Source organism: Lytechinus pictus, chromosome 15 (assembly GCF_037042905.1).
Source record: "Lytechinus pictus isolate F3 Inbred chromosome 15, Lp3.0, whole genome shotgun sequence".
Taxonomy (NCBI): Eukaryota; Metazoa; Echinodermata; class Echinoidea; order Temnopleuroida; family Toxopneustidae; genus Lytechinus; species Lytechinus pictus.
The window spans coordinates 14,667,185-14,689,661 of record NC_087259.1 but is presented as its reverse complement, the minus strand read 5'-3'; the positions used below and the strand labels follow the sequence as shown (position 1 = coordinate 14,689,661).

Here is a 22,477-nt window from a genome sequence, read left to right as displayed (position 1 = left end):
ATTCTCAGGTCTTTTTTCTGCTAGCAGTGTTATAGACCGGTGTGTTGGCTCAGTTGGTAGAGCGTCCGTCTCACAACTGGGAGGTCGGGGGTTCAAACCCCGGCCGCGTCAGACCAAAAGACGTTAAAAGATGGGAGTTGCTGCTACCCTGTTTGGCGTTCAATGATTAAAGGGATAGAGCCTCGTCGATCTGGCGCTGTACAGCGGCTGCCGGGCCCACGATCAATTGGGCAAAGCAAATTTTCGGAGTAATTCATTTCATGTCTATTTCGAACAATAAATTATGGATTTTCATTTTCATTTCATAGCTACGGTGGTCAGCAGTAGTTGGATCTGATCACCACAGAAGATTTTTGACCATCACTCATCATGATAAACACTGCTTTCGACTATCACTAATTTCAAATGTAAAGTGTTTCAAAGAAGAAATGTATCTGTATTAATTTCCATCTTTAATCTGGTTGTATTTACATATTTTACATTCAAAGCATTCATATATTTGATACATATTAGTTTATCTTCAAAGATTTTCCAATGTCATAAAGTTGTTACATGATTTTTGACCATCACTCATCACGATAAACACTGCTTTCGATTATCACTAATTTCAAATGAAAAGTGTTTCAAAGAAGAAATGTATCTGTATTAATTTCCATCTTTAATCTGGTTGTATTTGCATATTTTACATTCAAAGCATTCATATATTTGATACATATTAGTTTATTTTCAAAGATTTTCCAATGTCATAAAGTTGTTACATGATTTTTGACCATCACTCATCATGATAAACACTGCTTTCGACTATCACTAATTTCAAATGAAAAGTGTTTCAAAGAAGAAATGTATTTGTATTAATTTCCATCTTAATCTGGTTGTATTTGCATATTTTACATTCAAAGCATTCATATATTTGATACATATTAGTTTATCTTCAAAGATTTTCCAATGTCATAAAGTTGTTACATGATTTTTGACCATCACTCATCATGATAAACACTGCTTTCGACTATCACTAATTTCAAATGAAAAGTGTTTCAAAGAAGAAATGTATTTGTATTAATTTCCATCTTAATCTGGTTGTATTTGCATATTTTACATTCAAAGCATTCATATATTTGATACATATTAGTTTATCTTCAAAGATTTTCCAATGTCATAAAGTTGTTACATGATTTTTGACCATCACTCATCATGATAAACACTGCTTTCGACTATCACTAATTTCAAATGAAAAGTGTTTCAAAGAAGAAATGTATTTGTATTAATTTCCATCTTAATCTGGTTGTATTTGCATATTTTACATTCAAAGCATTCATATATTTGATACATATTAGTTTATTTTCAAAGATTTTCCAATGTCATAAAGTTGTTACATGATTTTTGACCATCACTCATCATGATAAACACTGCTTTCGACTATCACTAATTTCAAATGAAAAGTGTTTCAAAGAAGAAATGTATCTGTATTAATTTCCATCTTAATCTGGTTGTATTTGCATATTTTACATTCAAAGCATTCATATATTTGATACATATTAGTTTATCTTCAAAGATTTTCCAATGTCATAAAGTTGTTACATGATTTTTGACCATCACTCATCATGATAAACACTGCTTTCGACTATCACTAATTTCAAATGAAAAGTGTTTCAAAGAAGAAATGTATTTGTATTAATTTCCATCTTAATCTGGTTGTATTTGCATATTTTACATTCAAAGCATTCATATATTTGATACATATTAGTTTATCTTCAAAGATTTTCCAATGTCATAAAGTTGTTACATGATTTTTGACCATCACTCATCATGATAAACACTGCTTTCGACTATCACTAATTTCAAATGAAAAGTGTTTCAAAGAAGAAATGTATCTGTATTAATTTCCATCTTTAATCTGGTTGTATTTGCATATTTTACATTCAAAGCATTCATATATTTGATACATATTAGTTTATCTTCAAAGATTTTCCAATGTCATAAAGTTGTTACATGATTTTCATTTATTTTCGGCTTCAAGACAACCAACTTGGCCTCAAGAAAAACTTTGTGTTGCAGTGAAATTGACACCACTACAAAGAAGTCTCCAGCTACAACATTAATAATAATAATAATAATAATAGCCAATTTTTATAGAGCGCTTTTCCCAGAATGGCTCAAAGCGCGTTACAGCATATTATTACCCCGGTCATTGGATTCATTTCAATCCCGCACGAAAAGTGCACAATTTCCACTCCCTGGGGAGCATTCCTTGCATTCATCGCAGCCTCATTATGGCGCTGGCAAAATCAAACATACAATATCTTTCGCATCCTACCGGGTACCCATTTAGCACCTGGGTCGAGAGTGGCAAAGTGTGGATTAACGCCTTGCCAAAGGACGCTAGACCGCGGTGGGATTCGAACACACGACCCTCTGTTTACAAGGCGAGAGTCAAACATTGTCTTCAAGCATCCTATCAAACTGTATTGCACATTGCCATGCTAAATGTGTGGTGATATCCAGGTTCGACATAGTGTTAGCAAAGTATGAGAAAGAAAAAATTATGTATTTGCGGCTATTAATATTTCAAATGTTGCTTGAAATAGTTTTAAATCAAGGTGAGGATTCCAAGTAATCAATAAGTACTTCCCACAAAATGGAAGCCCAATATGGACTAACGTCCTGTATTAGATGAGATTACAATTAATTTTAAGGTCAAATCCATCCAAACAGAATTCAAATTATGTATTTGCGGCTATTAATATTTCAAATGTTTCTTGAAATAGTTTTAAATCAAGGTGAGGATTCCAAGTTATCAATAAGTACTTGCCACAAAATGGAAGCCCAATATGGACTAACGTCCTGTAATAGATGAGATTACAATTAATTTAAAGGTCAAATCCATCCAAACAGAATTTGAATGAAGAGAGAAGAATCGGGCAGAAAGGTGAAAAGTTCATCAAAGTCTGATGTAAAATAAGAAAGATAAAGACATTTTCAAATGTTGCTTAAAGGACAAGTCCACCCCAACAAAAACTTGATTTGAATAAAAAGAGAAAAATTCAAAGAGCATAACACTGAAAATTTCATCAAAAACGGATGTAAAATAAGAAAGTTATGACCTTTTAAAGTTTCGCTTCATTTCACAAAACAGTTATATGCACATCTTGGTCGGTATGCAAATGAGGGAACTGATGACATCACTCACTCACTATTTCTTTTGTATTTTATTATAAGAAATATGAAATATTTTGATTTTCTCGTCATTGTCATGTGAAATGAAGTTTCCTTCCTCCCTGAACACGTGGAATTCCATTATTTTAACATTTTGTGCTTCAGGCAAGGAGGTCCTAATCATCAAATTCGTAAAAATTGAAATATTGTATAGTTCAAACAATAAAAAACAAAAGAAATAGTGAGTGAGTGACATCATCGACTCTCATTTGGATGTAACTGGCTCGTTCATATAACTATTTTGTTAAAAATAAGCGAAACTTTTAAATGTCATAACTTTCTCATTTTACATCCGATTTTGATGAAATTTTCAGCATTGTGCTTGTCTGATTTTTCTCTATTGATTCAAATCAACATTTTTCTGAGGTGGACTTGACCTTTAATTTCCCCCAAATAATAACATGCTTAACAGAGTGATGTGTGATTATGTATACTCCATTCCCCTCTCTCTCTCTTCCTTCTTTCATTGCGCAAAAGACACTCTTCACAGTGGATTTTATTCATTACAACCCCATCCATTATTATTATTATTATATAATGCAAATGAGAGAAATTAAAGATTCAAGATTAATTAAATGATGATGTCACTCAATATTTATTTAGTATCTTTACTGTTAGAATTATACAATATTTAATTTTTTTTTTTGCAGATTTGACTATGAGACTCTGTCACAACCTTCTTATCCGACATCTGATTTCGATGAAATTTTCAGCTTTAAGCTTGTTTGATTCTTCTCTTTTCATCTAAATCAACTCTTTCTTGGGGTGGGCTTGACCTTTAATGAAGACTGGAGAATAGAAATCCTTACCTGTCCTGTATGTCGAGTAGATATTCCACGAATGAGGACAGATGAATTGTTCCAATAGCTTTACATTCTGTTCAAATAGAAACAAAGCACATTAAAGATAAACTCTGGTCCTCCTGGAAACAATGGAAAATGAAATCTTCACAGAAGTGAGCAAATCTTACACAGAATTATTTTAAAAAAAAAAATGATACCTGCCAAAAGACATTTTTCAGGAAAATATACAATTACAGAGTAATGCGCAACTGAAGATCAGCAAAAATTACTGTTTGTGGTGTGTTCCCACGTGTTGTTTGAATATTAAGATCACTATTATGTATTAAATGATATGTAGATCCTCTCATAATGGCAATACGACCAACTTTAGTACATATTTCATCTAATTTTCTCTTTTATCTAGTCTACCACAAAATCAGGTGTTCTTTTTACAAGACCCGTCATACAGGTTTCATAATATCATGTCATGAATGAATTTATGAATTTGCATAAACAGCCATTACCTTGCCCATTCTGCTCCTCTCTTCATAAAACTTAAAACTTTGAACATATCTGATCTATATTTGTATCACACAGCAGTGCTCGGGTACTTGTATTTTCATAATCTCCTTCCGTATAACACTTCAACTTTATTTTCGACAAATCTCAATATTCACAATTACAATAGAAGAAATCAATGTAATTTTGATTATTGGAAAGTTTTGCTTGGAAAACTTTTGGAATTCATTACCAACTCATTTCGTTGTTTTCAATAACTAAGAATCATTTAGGAAACATCTGAAAACATTCTTTTTGTCCAAATACTGATATTACCAGATCTCCCCCCCCCCCCTCATTTTCAATGCTCCTCTGACTGATATTTCTTTACAGCATGTTACATTTTTTTAATGTTTTCAATTTTTTTTCAGTTATTTATTATCTATAATATAATACTTCATTGTATTGCGTATGAGGGAATTTTACAGGGCCACATGGCCTTATTTTAGTTTTTTTCATTTTCAACTGATAAATTTGATATGTTTTTTAATACCCTTTCTTTCTTTTTGATTGAAAGGCATTGTAGACTTTGTAGTGACACTCTGTAATTTCTTTAGATGTATTTCATTTGTATCAATGTGTATATGATTATTGCATGCATTTTACTATATTGTAATGACCTGGTTTTATGTGAATATGAAAATAAATGATCAAACAAACAATTGTTTCTCTCATTAGAATAAGCAAAGAAAGAGATGATTTGGGTATGTTTTCAGAGTCCAAAGGGGAGAGTTGTACATGTGTGACATCACTGATCTTGTTTGCATTGCCAATGGGAGGATCTCCATAGCTTTAATAGTGTTCTTGATATTCCAATACAACCTAACTTTCTTATTGTTTGTCCAATTTTACTCAAACTTTTGTTGATCTTATTCTTTCATTTTCTGCTTTCACACAAGCTCATCCCATTCTACAGGTTTCATCCTCCTTTAAACTTTGATAGACCAAGTGATGATTGGACCATTGTAATTAGACCAAACTGTGTCCCGTTTCAAACAAAATTGTTACAATAACAAATGCATGGTTTTTAATTGGTAGTAGGCCTACTTCTAGTTCTGTTCGTACTCATAGTGGTACATGTACATGTAGGCTAGTGAAACGACCAGTTTGTTTTCTTGTGTACTTAGATTGTATAAAAATTGATATGAAGTTTTAACTACTTGCATACAATGTACGCATACATTCGGTTTATAATTCTTGTTTAAATGTTGTTATAATTGTTGTACTCTCATATCCCGAGAAGGGGTCGATAGAGTGAATAAAATCTTATCTTATCCATTACAAATTTTCTGCAAGCCAATCAGAATGAAAGATTTCAGTAGCTTTTAACCATTATTGCAAATCTGTTATCCTAACAAGTTTTATGAAACAAGCCCCAGATGGGCTTTGCGGAAGGCGTCAATGAAGGACACATACCGTGTAGTGTAATACTAGACGAGAGTCTCTGCAGATTGGACATGGGTTACCACTTATTCTTTGCTTCTCTCCGTAACCTCTCTGTAAAAAGACAAAGAAAGGTAGCAACGATTAATGCAAAGTGAACCTGATAATCTATACATCTCTCAAAACAAAAACAGAAGAAATGAAAAATATATGAACATGTATCATCACATCATTTTAACATTAACCACCATCAAACTACAGATGGCAGCATACAAGTTAAAGAAACAGTGCTTAACCAACCTGTTGTTTTGGGTTTAGGTGTTGTTGGGTTTTTTTTGTAAATGAGTAACATGGCATATTGCCTTTTCTTCCACAAGCAAACAAAGAAATAGTTTAGACCATGATGTTGCACCAATTTTAACCAAATTTCCAGATTCTCTAAATATACTTCACTGCACAAAGATAGAGGGGGGGGGTATTTTGAGATTCATGACATCTCTTTGTACAGATCATATGCATCACCATTACTTTATCTAGGTTGGCACAGACACATCTATAGATGGCAGTATACAAGTTACAGAAAGAGCAAGAATAAGCTATTCAGGCAATATGACTTTCAATAAGCAAGAAAGTGGCAAAATTTAAAACAAGGATGTGTTTTGAAATATAATTTAGTAAGACAGTTTCATATACTAGTAAGTAACCATATAATGTAACAACACTACAACAGGAAAAGTAAAATACAAATGTACAGTCACACTTTTGGAAAACGAATAAGCAGGGACTGCAAATTCATCTTTTCACTATCAGGTCTAATTGCCATTTCAGCTAGGTTCCAACCATCAGCTTTCAGATAATATCTAACATTTTTGTAACAACTACTTTGTCTAAGACCCCTTGATATACAAGTAGCAAAGAGACCACTACTTGCAAAATATACAAATGGGCGATTCCATTCTAGAAAAATCTGACATTTTTCAACCTGCTGTCCAAACAAACAAGGAACTTCAATTTGTTTTGTGGTAATAATTAAGTATTACTGGGAAGTCATGTAAATAAATGACAACCAACAAAAATATGTTGTTCATGGGTGAATTAGACGTGAAAATGTTGCGTGACGTACTGGACATTTCTGAGTCCCGTACGACACACAACATTGTTCACCTTTCCTTCACCCATTATCCAAAATTTTTGGTTGGTTATCACTTTTTCACATGAATAACCACTATATCTTTATTATTGAAAAAAAAGAAAAATTTGTTGTTCAAGCATTCAGCTATTAAAGAGACTAGAAATTGTTGTTGATATGTCCTGTACGACACGTATGGAATCACCAAAATTGCAAATTACATAATGTCCATTGGTAACGCACTCATCCACATTTTTCACTCTCCACCCAGGTGTTACCCAGTAGAATGTGAACATCAATGTGATTAGACGTGTGCAGCGATAAAAAAAAAATGGTTGCCCAGGCCAAAATGCTCCCTAGGGAGTGAAGATGGTGCACTTTATGTATGGCACAGTGATGGGTCATATGACCGGGGTAATAAAAATCATAATGTAAAGCGCTTATAGAAACACAAAGTATGAAGTGCTTTATAATTGTAACTATTACCATTAATATCACTAGTTAAAGCAGGAATAAGACCTAGTGATGAATGGTCTTAATGGGCAATACAGACTGAACTTAATAAAAGACTAATGGAATAAAGCCATAGTGGTGTTAGATGATATGGAAATTAGACCTACTGGTTCTACACCAAGTGGCTACATGTACATGAGGCTATCAGATACTTCAATATATGTGTATGAAATTAGACTTATCATGGACTGACACACAAAGTTAGAATAAGCATGAGAAGTGAGGATACTTACAATGCATGTCTTCCTTGTTTTCTGAAAGAAAAAAAAGACAAATTGAAAACAGTATTATATAGTCAGTAGTAACTGTTGAAAGACTACACATTTCCATATACCCCGCACACAAATAGAAGATATGAATTACTACAGGCAAACAATAATTTATAATTTTGGGGGGGCTACTTTTCACAAACTACCGCCTAAATCTGGAAAAATGGATAAGCTTGTACACTGTGCACAGTGAATCCGGATTTTCCAGAGGGGGGGGGGGTTTCTAAAGCTGTTCTTAAGTTAAGAGCGACTTTAAGAACTGGGGAACTTTTCTTATGCACTAAACCACCGCCAATGAAAATTTGGGCGTATACCATTTACCACAAGGATCACCAGTCGTTCTTAAAGTCGCTCAACTTATGAACAGCTTTATGAAACGCCACCTGGGCTCTTTCAAGCATTTCGGGGGGGGGGGGGGGAAGCACCCAAGCCCCCGTGTAATTTGTCCATGAATTACTATTTTAAATACAATCGTCTCTACTAAAATGACTGTTGAAGCACAGCATACAAATAACCAACTTTGAAAACATATATAATACATACTCTACATAATCTATACCGAACCACTACAAATGTGTGTACCATGTAACTCCTTCCTAAAAATGGCTTAATATACAGTTTTATACCCCTGACTGAAATTTGGTTATTGAAATTCATGTCTAGATTTATCAAATACATGGGATAGAAACTTACATTCCATTGGCTGAATTGGTGTGCAAATAAAACCCTAAATGATATTGTGAGCAAATATATTACCAAACTCGTGAGTGAAATAATGAAATATGCACACCTGCACTAATGGAATGTATTGTTTCTCTGACTTTAAAAAAGGAGAATAAGCAGTTTGGATTTAAACTTTTCAAATGTTAAGATTATGATTTACCATTGGGGGTATCCTTCCTTTATGGTTTCTCTTATAGTTGGCCCATACTGGCTTATCTCCATACCGTTCCATGTACTCTGAAAAAACAAATTGTAATCATATTAATATAAAAACTGTTATCATATTTTTTTTCTTAAATTGTAATCATATTTTAAAAAAAATTGTAATCATATTGAAAAAAAAAAATAATTGTAATCATATTTTTTTTTTAATGTAATATTTTCAAAATACTTACCGGTACTTCATGGTAGTTATAAAACAAGAGTAGCCTAAATATTTATTTTTTTTATTGTAAATTTCCTTGGCACTCTTTTGACTCAAGCCATATCATGTCTGAACACTGAAATTCAGCTGCGCTTTGTGGCGCTGTGCATGAAGAAGGCTTCAATATTATGACCATTTAAAACATGACAATATGGATCCTAACCATACTATTGGTTGAGGAGGTCCACATGACCAGGCAGTTACTCACATAATTTTGCGTCAGACCAGTCATAAGCAGTCATATGTAAAGTACAATGACGAGCAATGGTTCTGAACTGAGGGAGATTTATCACAAAGCAAGGATCCACACATTGTTTCAAAACTTATAATACACATCAGTTTTATTCAAGCAAAAGCAGTAACTACTCACATTCTATAGATTTACAATGGTATAAAATCCTACAGCTATTGCTCTTGGTATTCAGTGTGGATAATCCTCGCTAATTCCCCCCTTTTGTTATTTAGTATGCTACACACCTTCACTGTTCAAGTATTCAATGGCTTGAAGAAGTTCATCCTCAGTTAGCTCCTCCTGCCGGATCTGCGGTTTGGTTGCTTCTGTGCCTTCGTTTATCTCATCCCATCTTAGAACCGAAGTTGAGATCGTCTGCTGACCAATGTTACTTATGATCTGATGAAGAGGAAAAAAAATAGGGAGAGAGAGCGAGAATGTAGAAGGAGTTAAAGAGGAGTATTAAAACTGTAAGGTATTTTTTTTCAAAATGACTGTGAATACTCATCTTAAAACTGGCAGAAGTAAAAACAGGTATGTGATGACATCATGTATATAGATGTATGATATCATGTTCAGTTGTTCATATATGCCCGAATTCACAAAGGTGGTTTTGAAAACCCACGGTTGAGTCCATGGTTTATATAGATTTCCTGTTTAAATTACGCTTATTTTACTGCGTATATTAAAAAATGTCCAATGCTGATGCGCGCGTTTGGCACAGTGCGCCAAATTGACGCCTGTTGCCGTGGTTATCCACGCTATTTTATTCACGAGTCCACAGTTTTTAATTAATGAGTCCGCTCTTCGAACAGTGGACTCATTAATAAAATAGCGTATCAAACCATGGTAACAGGCGTCAATTTGGCGCACTGTGACAAAAGCGCGCATCAGCATTGGACATTTTTTATACACGCGCTAAATTAAGCGTAATTTATAAGGAAATCTGCATAAACCATGGATTCAACCGTGGGTTTTCAAAACCACCTTTGTGAATTCGGGCCAATAAGTCTACACGAATGAAAAACTTTGTTTCTTGTGCATGTGCTCATAATATACGTTTTCACTATTGTGAATCTACTTTTTATCAGTGAAGAGACTGGACGCTGATATTTTTTTCAATGGAAAAGAACTTGGAATCATCAATCAATGATTGATGAATCATAGCTGCCAACCTTGGTAAAAAAAGGAATCATAATGGCAAAAAAAGGATTTTCCAACTTCAGTTCATATCAAAATTATGGCAAATCCAAGTTATTTTGATATGGATTTAAGTTAGCGACTATAATCATGTGAACAAACGAGTGAGCTGTCGCGGGCAGATCTAACTTCAGTCAGAATTCATGCATGCGCCAGCTTCAATTCCGGTTTGCCATTTTGTGTGCAATTATGAATAGGAGAGAACCGACACTGAACTTTTTTTCCTTTTTTTTCAGGGTCAAGCTCCTGTATTCATGGTGTATACTACTTATATACACAACAAAAAAAGTAAGTTCCCCCTTAAACAAACATCCATAATTTCCGAACCAAATCGAGTTTTAATATATTTTTACATGAGCGTGTAGGTAATTTTATAAGCTACCCTCGGAGTAAATGTTATGGACGTATTTTATGTCATGCTTCAGCGAGCACCGCCAGAAGGCAAAATTGTCACTTTTCAAAAGTCACAAGCCAAATATCATGATTTTGATTCCACTTTATTGGAACGAATTCCACATTCTCATCATGAAAAATAGTCAGAAGGCTTGTAAAAGGTACTTTCTAAAAGACGATACAAGTTTTTTGGCTAAATTTCACGGTTGAATAACAAGTTGAAATTTGCTATAATTTGATTTTTTACACATTTCTATCGATAAAAATGATCGAATATGATGACAGTTATTTTTGGGAAGAGTATCTTCAACAATATTCATCGTTTCACGGATCAATGAACATTTAATGAAAGCAAAAAATACGAATGTCAAATATCATAGGCAAGTATTGTTTCATTTTGGTAACTGAAATGATCTGTTCTCAACTTTTTTCGTTATGTTCATGACCAATTAACATGCTTCAATGATTCAAATGCGTGGAATGTGATTAGCTCTTGCAATTGCTTACTATGGATATCTGTCACAAACCTCCTTGCATAGTTCAATTGATTTGATTTTTGTAAATATCCCGATGTCTAATGCTTCAGTGAGCACACAATATTAGAAAAGTATGCAAATGAGAAGAAAGTTTAAGGCATTGGCCCCACTCTGTGCCGTATCGAATGTTTATTTTGGTGTGCACGCCTTTTGGATAGTATTAATCTGAAGCCATGTGCGAAGTTTCATGAAAAAATTGTTGGCAGAAGTAACAAAAACCGTCCATGAAACAAACCCTCACTTCATATTTGTTAAAATTTTGACTTCCTCTCTCATAGACATTGTGTACACTATGGGTGCATATGTTTAAAAATAGGTGACCCCTTATTCATTATGGTGGAACTTTTTTTCAAGCAACCAAAAAATTACACGGGGGCGGCGGGCGAATTCGCCCCGGAAAGTCCAAAAAGAGCCCCGGAAAAGGGCTAAAAACATTCACACGAGGGCGACTGCAAAACTCATAATCGCCCCCGTCAACACTGTATATTTCACAGTGGCAAATTGTCCATAGACTGTGTACAACGAATAGACCGTCTCGGCTCAGCGAATCGGAGACCGCTGATTGGCCAATCGCGCAGATCACGTCATGACTACGTGGTCGCCAAAATAGTTCCTTCGGACTGCGTGCGAAAGTATCGATAGCGATAACGATATCCGGTCACATTGTCTACGCGGGAAATGGTCTTGGTTCGTGATCGGATCGCTCCAGTATCGATCGAAAATTATCGAGACTCTGCAATTTCATGCATATTCACGCGACGCTCCGAAACCCGGAAATCAATTGACTTTGTACACGTTGCGATAGACTCTACAGACTCCAACGAACACGATGCTATATCAACGCTAATTCGTAAGATTTTGACCGAAAATCAAGAAGTAATCGAAATTCGCTTACCTGTTCGGTATCGGTGAGAAAATAGATCCTCCGAGAATACCTTTCATAATTCATATAAATTATAGGAAAGTGAAATTCTAGGTCGATTTTGGTACGAGGTGATAGAGTATTGCACACTTGTTTTGGTGGAATACTGTGTGGGGCTATGGAAGGCTTGCACTGCGCATGCTTACTATATTTTCATTCATAAATTGGCTCTCGGCAGTGGCTGGATGACGTCATGTAATAAGCAAAATATACACGCCCGCTAGCGTTGAACGCACCGCATGTACAGTACATCTTGTTAAAGCAGAGCCTGCAGCAGAGCAGCCCTGCACTGCTGACCAGCATCCCTTCAATGTGGCACACACACACACACACAAACGCAAAAAAGCCGCGAAATAGCTCCAGAAATTGTAGCCCTGGAAAGTGGAAAAAGAGCCCTGGAAAATGAAAAAGTAGCCCTGGAAAATTCTTAAGTTTCTCCAAAAAGAGCCCTGGAAAGAAAAAAAGTAATTTTTTGGTTGTTTTCAAGGCTGTCTTTAGCAATGTCATTTATGTTTATCAACCTATGGGCAGAATTCTGTGCAAAAATAAAATCGATATGTTTATTTATGGATGAGTGAGCATGCATCAAAGTGGGAAAAGGGGCATTTTCAATCTCACAGACTCATTTTGAGGGGTAATACAGTGCTTTACTTTTTATATTATTTTTGCTGACGATAATACTTTTTGAAAAATATTCAAAGCGATACAAATTAAACAAAAAATATAGAAAATTCTATGTACCTTGAACGAAGCCCCGTAATTGCTACCGTTCATTTGTCAATTAATGTTTCACCAAAGTCATTACAGTAAAAAGATTGGAAACTTTGCTGACTTCGCGTAACGCTTTGCATCGATTTACGTTTAAAATAGTTTTCGTGCCTAGTCTTTCCCTTGTAGTGTCTTTGATATGAAGATAAATCATGCGCCCTCTTTAGCTCATTAGACGAAAAATTTGGGAAATGGTAGCAGGGTCCGTATTTTGTCAACGAGAAGAAAAATCAACACTTAAATGACGCTTTTTTAGGGATATTCATCATATTAGGGGGAATTGACTTCACATCGTTTGGTAAGTTTCCTAAGTACTTAGTTTTACAATTTTTGGGGGGAAATTCGAGGGGGTTTGATTCAATTTTGCATGCATCGAAGTTTCCTGTAGACGGCGGCAATAATGCACCCATGGGTGGTATTGGCCGTGCGCCTCTACTGCTTTCATAGATAATCAACTTGGCTGCCAGAAAATGTGAAGATGTCGCTACATTTAACTACATTGTTCACTCAACCTCCTTGCATAGTTCAATTGATTTGATTTTTGTAAATATCCCGATGTCTAATGCTTCAGTGAGCACACAATATTAGAAAAGTATGCAAATGAGAAGAAAGTTTAAGGCATTGGCCCCACTCTTTGCCGTATCGAATGTTTATTTTGGTGTGCACGCCTTTTGGATAGTATTACATGTAATCTGAAGCCATGTGCGAAGTTTCATGAAAAAATTGTTGGCAGAAGTAACAAAAACCGTCCATGAAACAAACCCTCACTTCATATTTGTTAAAATTTTGACTTCCTCTCTCATAGACATTGTGTACACTATGGGTGCATATGTTTAAAAATAGGTGACCCCTTATTCATTATGGTGGAACTTTTTTTCAAGGCTGTCTTTAGCAATGTCATTTATGTTTATCAACCTATGGGCAGAATTCTGTGCAAAAATAAAATCGATATGTTTATTTATGGATGAGTGAGCATGCATCAAAGTGGGAAAAGGGGCATTTTCAATCTCACAGACTCATTTTGAGGGGTAATACAGTGCTTTACTTTTTATATTATTTTTGCTGACGATAATACTTTTTGAAAAATATTCAAAGCGATACAAATTAAACAAAAAATATAGAAAATTCTATGTACCTTGAACGAAGCCCCGTAATTGCTACCGTTCATTTGTCAATTAATGTTTCACCAAAGTCGTTACAGTAAAAAGATTGGAAACTTTGCTGACTTCGCGTAACGCTTTGCATCGATTAACGTTTAAAATAGTTTTCGTGCCTAGTCTTTCCCTTGTAGTGTCTTTGATATGAAGATAAATCATGCGCCCTCTTTAGCTCATTAGACGAAAAATTTGGGAGATGGTAGCAGGGTCCGTATTTTGTCAACGAGAAGAAAAATCAACACTTAAATGACGCTTTTTTAGGGATATTCATCATATTAGGGGGAATTGACTTCACATCGTTTGGTAAGTTTCCTAAGTACTTAGTTTTACAATTTTTTGGGGGAAATTCGAGGGGGTTTGATTCAATTTTGCATGCATCGAAGTTTCCTGTAGACGGCGGCAATAATGCACCCATGGGTGGTATTGGCCGTGCGCCTCTACTGCTTTCATAGATAATCAACTTGGCTGCCAGAAAATGTGAAGATGTCGCTACATTTAACTACATTGTTCACTCAAAATATAGAATGAAAATTTGAGGCAAATTCACCTATTGACTTTTTTGGCACATGTCTACAGCACAAATCTGGTGCCATTGCCCACCCTATATACGAATCAGGGACAACTCGGACCACGGGACATCTCGGACCGTGGGCCGAGTTGTCCCACCTGTTTCGTGATTTTTTTTTCCACAAACTTGCGTCTATTTTTCCGTCATTTCGAAATTTCTTGTAAAGATTTTCTAGAGATATGGTCTGTTGGTAATGTTCTTCACTTTCTATTACTTTTTTTTCGCTGAAATTAAAACAAAAGTGTGATTTTAGGCGTTTTTCGACAGCTCGCGATTCCCATAGGCGCGCGTGTATTAACTGTGGTGGTGCTCGGCTCGGCCCCGCTCAACAACTGACTTGATTTTGTGATAATTTCTCCTCAAGTTACCACTTTTATCGCAGAAGATGGACTTTTTTGTATTCCATTAACTCCATTTTTTCATCACAAGGATAAAATTCGGTGTATATGCACGATTCTGTTAAAGTTTTTCACCTTTTCTCTCTGGTCGTAAGAAGCGAACAACCGATGAACGGTCCGCTGCTCTTCATCGCAATTCTACGTAGCTCGGCTGCCGAAACTGGCGGGGTGCCGGTGGGATTCAGCCCGAATCCCCAATGGAAGTGGGCGTGCACAGTCAAAGAGCTGAGCTTGACTGAGTGAGAGAGAGTGAGCTTAAAGAAAGGGGTCGGGACGTACCTATAAGCTCTGCTTTTTTTGGTAAATAAATATATGTATTTTTTTATTTTGTCTATATTGATTTTCCCTGGTGTAGAGCTTTAAGATTGTAACAATTTAATATGCTTCAATTCCTTTGACTGAGTGTGACTGTGGTGTGGATGTTTGAGTCGCACAAAAAATACTTAACGTGGATGGGGGCTCGGGGCGATTTCACTCCTACTTGATACTTGATTAATCTTATGTCCAAAAACTTTCTAAGTTATGCTATCATTTCAGAAACTTAACCTTCGGTTAAGATTTGATGTTGACGCTGCCGTCGAAAAAGCGGCGCCTATAGTCTCACTCTGCTATCCAGGTGAGACAAAAATCATGATACAGTGATGAAAAATAAATAAAGTAATAAAATAAATTTAATCCAAAAAAAAAACCACATGCTATGTAAAAGAAATGAAATTCAAAATCATAAATTCGTCATTTTCATTGAATGAAGAATTTAATTTATTGATAATTGGAAAAAAGATGACCCCTATTTTCTTTCAATGTAACCCAAATAGTTGTAGGGCCTAGTATGATTTTTCATCACATAACATGATTTAGAACAAAAATCAAGCCAGAGGGATGGAGGTAATTTGGCGGATGGGAGGAGATTGACATGATGAGAGGAGGGATGAAGATGATGGGAGGATCAAGGGGTGGAGATAATGAGATGGTGGGAGGAATTGAGATGATGAGAGGGATGGAGATAATAAAGGGAATGGAGATGATGGGAAGAGGGATGGAGGTAATGAGGCAGATGGGAGGAGATCGACATGATGAGAGGAGGGATGAAGATGATGGGAGGATCAAGGGGTGGAGATAATGAGATGGTGGGAGGAATTGAGATGATGAGAGGGATGGAGATAATAAAGGGAATGGAGATGATGGGAAGAGGGATGGAGGTAATGAGGCAGATGGGAGGAGATCGACATGATGAGAGGAGGGATGAAGATGATGGGAGGATCGAGAGGTGGAGATAATGAGATGGTGGGAGGAATTGAGATGAGAGGGATGGAGATAATAAAGGGAATGGAGATGATGGGAAGAGGGATGGAGGTAACGAGGCAGATGGGAGGAGATCGACATGATGAGAGGAGGGATGAAGATGATGGGAGGATCGAGGGGTGGAGATAATGAGATGGTGGGAGGAATGGAGATGATGGGAGAGAATGAGGCGAATGGAAGGAGCATCCCTTTCAAGAAAATAAATCAGGGAAGAACAAGGAATGGAAATGAATTGAATCATTTTAAATCCTGTAAAAATAATAATTAAATTAAAAATTAGGCCCAGAAACAGGAAATTGATTGAAAAAAAAAACCATATTATTGACAACTGCAGGGCCAGGCTAGTCTCCCAGCTCAGGCTGTGCACATACATTCATCGGTTGTTTGCTTCCCGGGGTTCGCTTCTTACGACCAGAGAGAAAAGGTGAAAAACTTTAACAGAATCGTGCATATACACCGTATTTTATCCTTGTGATGAAAAAATGGAGTTAATGGAATACAAAAAAGTCCATCTTCTGCGATAAAAGTGGTAACTTGAGAAGAAATGATCACAAAATCAAGTCAGTTGTCGAGCGGGGCCGAGCCGAGCACCAACACAGTTAATACACGCGCGCCTATGGGAATCGCGAGCTGTCGAAAAACGCCTAAAATTACACTTTTTTTTTTATTTCAGCGAAAGAAAAGTAATAGAAAGTGAAGAACATTACCAACAGACCATATCTCCAGAAAATCTTTACAAGAAATTTCGAAATGACGGAAAAATAGACGCAAATTTGTAAAAAAAAAAAGTAATAGAAAGTGAAGAACATTACCAACAGACCATATCTCCAGAAAATCTTTACAAGAAATTTCGAAATCACGGAAAAATAGACGCAAATTTGTAAAAAAAAAATCTCGAAATGAGTGGGACAACTCAGCCCGCTGTCCGACTCCGACATGTCCCGTGGTCCGAGTTGTCCCGACCCCCCTATCCGGCTATATACTAATTACATGCCGCGCAGACTCTTCCAACAAGCGGGTGGTAATGCCTATGGCTTGCATTCTAGATATAAAGTTACTCGTAGATTTGTAGATTTATATAAAAGATTATGACTGCAAAACTGTGTAAGTAATTTGGTTACAGCCCGATAGACCGCGGGTTCGATAGACCGCGGGTCCGATAGTCCGCGGGTCCGATAGACCGCGGGTCCGATAGACCGCGGGTCCGATATTCCGCGGGTCCGATAGACCGCGGGTCCGATAGACCGCGGGTCCGATAGACCGCGGGTCCGATAGTCCGCGGTGTGTGTAAAATTATGATCAGGATATAGCGAGATCCAATGTCATCAAGAGGTCAAAAGGCCAATGATACGAGTCCATGGGGTTCTATAACGATGACCCAAAGGACAATCGCCCCCTGACATATCTATACTTCAAGGAAAATATTATCCCCATATTTTTATCGTGCAGGGATTGTTACCCCCCCCCCCCCCCCGGAAATTTACCTTCTAGACGCCATACGGAGCCTCTAAAATGGCATCGACTTGACGACATGGCGATATACTTTATCTTGCCTTGTCGACTAAATAAGCTTATTATGTCCGCATGGCGCGATACGTTATCCTGCCAAGTCAGTCCACTTATAAAAAGTTATATGTCAACATGGCGAGATATTTTATCTTGCCAAGTCGACTTAAATAAGTTACATGTCAACAAGGCGATATATCGGGATTCTCGCCGGGACTTGTACACTTCATATCTCGCCATGTGGACATATCGACTTGACAAGATAGAATATATCGCTATGTCGAAATAATAAGCGTATTAATTACTTAGGAGGTGGAAGCGGGGGGGGGGGGTATTTCCCCTCTAAATTTGAGGTGGGGGACGGTCCCCCTAGATTTTTAGTTGAGAACCTTTTTGTTTGCTTGTCAATTTGTTTTCTACGCCCCCCCTAAATTGAGGTGGGCCCCCCTAAAATCTTTTTGCCCCGCCCCTAATTTTGGTTGATAACCTTTTTTTTTTCTTGTCAAGAAATTTTGGTGGTCCCTCCTATAAATTTTGGTTGATTTGCTTGTCAAAATTTTTACCTGTGTCCATCCCAAAATTTCAGGTGGACCCCCTAATTTTTTTTGCCTTCCGCCACCAATGATTAATTAAGACATGGCAAGATAAAGTACCACGCCATGTCTTCACGTTGATGGCATTTTCAAGGCTCCGTACTAGGGGTAATTATCCGGGGTAATTGTCTGGAGAGTAAATTTCCGGGGGGGGGGTAACAGTCCCCGGCGGTAAAAATATGGGGATAATGTTTTCCTTGAAGTAGTTGTCAGGGGGTGATTGCCCTAATTGGGTTATTGTTATAGAACCCAGGCGCGGATCCAGGATTTCGTGGGGAGGGAGGGGGGAATTTGACCTGATTTTTGGCGCCCATGTGTACTTTTCGAAAAATGGAGCCCACTCCCTCCTGGCCAGGCTAACTTAAGTGCCTTAAATGGATTTTGAATTATCTTATAATCACATTTTAAAAAAACAAAGACCACTTTTTCATGTATTCTATAAAAAAAATCCATCAATATATAATGTGATATCAATGGGAGCGCGAAGCACGAGCGATTTTTTTTTGGGGGGAGGGTTCAATTTGGTTTAACTTCTAACCAGAGTAGGCCCTACTAGAATATTGTGTGAACGGGAGCTGTAGTTTCTGTACTGTTGATTTAGAATACCCTTCAATAATATTAATGATAACCTCTTGGGAATAATGCAATCTCGAAGCAATCGACTAATTCTCCTCATCAGTGGCGTATTTATTCAGCATGGGTGCATGGGGGGTGGCGACGGCACCAAGTTAAAAAAAAATAAATGAAGTGGGAGGGGGGTAGACGTTAAAGAAAATCTGAGATTTCATTGTCAAAAACACATTGAGGTATCTCACATAGCCTAAATAAATAATCAGAACGCGAAGCTCGATCTGATTTTTTAAAATAGATTTTTCATGTATTATATCCTGAAAGCCTAAGTCAGGGGCGGACCCAGCTTCCGCCAATAGGGGGAGGGGCCATTTTTTCACCCATATTTTCCCCGATCGGCCGCTCAAAGTTGATTTTTTTTCTTTGAAGGGGTTGTCCCAGTGCCGTAATGAGCCAACAATTTCGAGGGGGCTCGATATGGTGTATCGCATGAAATTAAATTAAAGAAGTTGCCAGTGAGCGAAGTGAGCAAGCAAATATGCCGACATTTTTATTACAAAAATACAAGGTTGTGATAGATTTTGACATAATATTTGGTAAATAATAATATATTTCATCCTAATCCATTTCCTTTTCTCTCTATTTTTTCTTAATCTTGATTCTCTCTTTTTTTTTGGGGGGGGGGGGTGGGCAAAACGCCCGTGTCCTAACAGTCATTTCCTAGCTTTACTTTATAAGCCACATAAATGTGTAATAATCTCTTAAGCCCTATGTAATCTAAAAATGAAATTTCATGTATTTTGTCCTGAAAATTGAACATTTTGGGCAATGTTTGTGAACCTGAACAGGACGCGTATGTAACTAGATAATTACCACGAGCGCGAAGCGCGAGCAAAAATGTTAAATATTCGTTCTGGCCTGGTCGAAAAGGGACCTGTTAAGGATGTTTTGTAGTTAGCCATTAAGACGATACATATTTCAACGATTAAATAATGCGAGCGCGAAGCGCGAGCTGAACATTTTTGATATTCCAACCTAAAAAGATGAGATTTCAAATCCCCTTATTGGACATTCGATTCATGTATGTCAATCATGAAAAAGCATGGGTAATTTTTGGTATCTTTTTACAATAATAATGCGAGCGCAAAGCGCGAGCAGAAAATTTTTGATATTCTGATCCGAAACTGGATAATTTTAGCACATTTTGAATAAGATCAAGCTTTGTATCTCAAACAAGTGGAATGCCTCTGGCTGTCTCACCTGCATCACGCGATTCAATATAGCGGCAGTGCTGATTTTGAAAACTACTATAACTCGCACAAGATGTTCAGTGATACTTGGTTACTCTTATTTCCACATTTTATGAACTAGACCAATACACTTATAGAGATATGATGGCAATTCAACAAATACCCCCAACGTGGCCAAAGTTCTTTGACCTTACATGACCTTTGACCTTGATCATGTGACCTGAAACTTGCACAGGATGTTCAGTAATACTTGATTACTATTATGTCCAAGTTTCATGAATCAGATCCATAAACTTTCAAAGTTATGATGGTAATTCAACAGATACCCCCAATTCGGCCAAAGTTCATTGACCCTAAATGACCTTTGACCTTGGTCATGTGACGTGAAACTCATGCAGGATGTTCAGTGATACTTGATTAACCTTATGGCCAAGTTTCATGAACTAGGTCCATATACTTTCTAAGTTATGCTGTCATTTCAAAAACTTAACCTCAGGTTAAGATTTGGTGTTGACGCCGCCGCCGCCGGAAAAGCGGCGCCTATAGTCTCACTCTGCTATGCAGGTGAGACAAAAACATGCGTGCGCGTGTTTTAGAGTTCGACAGAATCCTGGCAATCTGAATACATTTCATTTTTCATCATAAAAATCAATAATGCGAGCGCAGAGCCCGAGCTGAAAATAATATTTGAAATTCTGATATAAAAAAGGGTCAATTTAAGCACTGTTTACAGCACTGTGTATATAGTGGAATTTGATAGCACTATATAAATAATGCGAGCGTGAAGCGCGAGCTGATATTTTATTATTATTTTGACCTAGGATCGAGACATTTTAGGCCTAAGGACATTTTGTCATCATATAAGAATGATGACTGTCTTCTATTTCTTTTTCTAAAACTTGTCGATATTTATTTCTGAAAAAGGGACAATTTAGTTATTATGAATTCATACAAATTTTATTTAATATTTATTAATCTGTTAAGCCTAGTGTGTGAAATTTGTTGACAGTGCATGAGGCCTGAAAACTGGATATTTTAAGTATTTTTGTAATCATGAATAGGATTCATTGATATATTTTTAGCAAATAATGCGAGCGCAAATCGCGATCCGGAATTTTTTAATGGGGGATTTAAGTAGTTTGTTATAGAATTAATATATAGGTATACATAACTCATCAATCAAAATGCGAGCGCACAGCGCTAGCTCATAGGTCTTTATTATTATATTTTTACAATCGAGACACCTGAAAAGGTATATTTAGAAAATCTTATATGAAATACAAAAAGAAAATAGGTAGGCCTACTTGGCAAATAGTGCGAGCGCACAAATTAAATGTTGTAAATGTTGATTCAAACCATAAAACGGACATTTTCCAGAGCACTTAAAAACATAAATTGGTAAATAAAACAAAATAATGAAAGATCGATGTTCGAGCAGAATTTTTTTTGTATATTGATATCAAAACTTGATATTTTAAACTACATATCAGCCTATTGAGCAAGATATGTATCTCATTGAACAGGCAATGCGAGCGCGATGCGCGAGCGAAACTTTAATATAGTGACATTAAATATTTTTAAAAATTGTTTTCCAAGTCTTCTCCTGACCTTATTTTATTCACTCGTCTTCCTCCTTTTATGTTTTGTCTTCTTTTTTTCTCCTTTCTTTCCCCCTTTTTTCTTTCCCCGTTTTTCACAATTTATTTGCTCTGTCAATAGGGGGGGGGGGAGGTTGCCCTCGGGCCGCCTCAATCCGCCTATGTTAGTAGTTGTTATGATGAACATATGATGAAATATCTATTAAGAAATGAATGCGACCGCGGAGCGCTAGCTGAAAACTTTTATAATGATGAAATGAAAAATACATTTTCAGTTGTCAGGTTAAAATATCAAATATTTTCAGCTTGTGCTTCTCGTTCGCATAAAAAACTGTAAGGTCGGGATGCGTATATAACTAAACAATTTATTGATGCCAGCGCGAAGCGCGAGCTCAATTTTTTATATACTGACTTAAGAAGGACTAAGGTATAATTCCTATTCTAATTGCTTGTCCTTTTTCTCTTCCTTTTTTCTGTTTCTTACCCATTT

The 22,477-nt window shown here is 36.6% G+C and overlaps 1 protein-coding gene across 1 annotated transcript in view; it reads right to left on the bottom strand.

Annotated features, from left to right (window-relative positions):
- Nucleotides 1–22,477, bottom strand: part of LOC129277797 (small ribosomal subunit protein mS40-like) — a 30,635-nt gene that overhangs the window by 6,222 nt on the left and 1,936 nt on the right. Inside the window, exons 2-6 of the mRNA XM_054913966.2 lie at nucleotides 9,472–9,625; nucleotides 8,731–8,807; nucleotides 7,812–7,832; nucleotides 5,970–6,050; nucleotides 4,023–4,089 (exon numbers count right to left, since the gene is read on the bottom strand). Of these exons, the coding sequence (XP_054769941.2) occupies nucleotides 4,023–4,089; nucleotides 5,970–6,050; nucleotides 7,812–7,832; nucleotides 8,731–8,807; nucleotides 9,472–9,625 (400 nt within the window). The remainder of the gene's footprint in view (nucleotides 1–4,022; nucleotides 4,090–5,969; nucleotides 6,051–7,811; nucleotides 7,833–8,730; nucleotides 8,808–9,471; nucleotides 9,626–22,477) is intronic.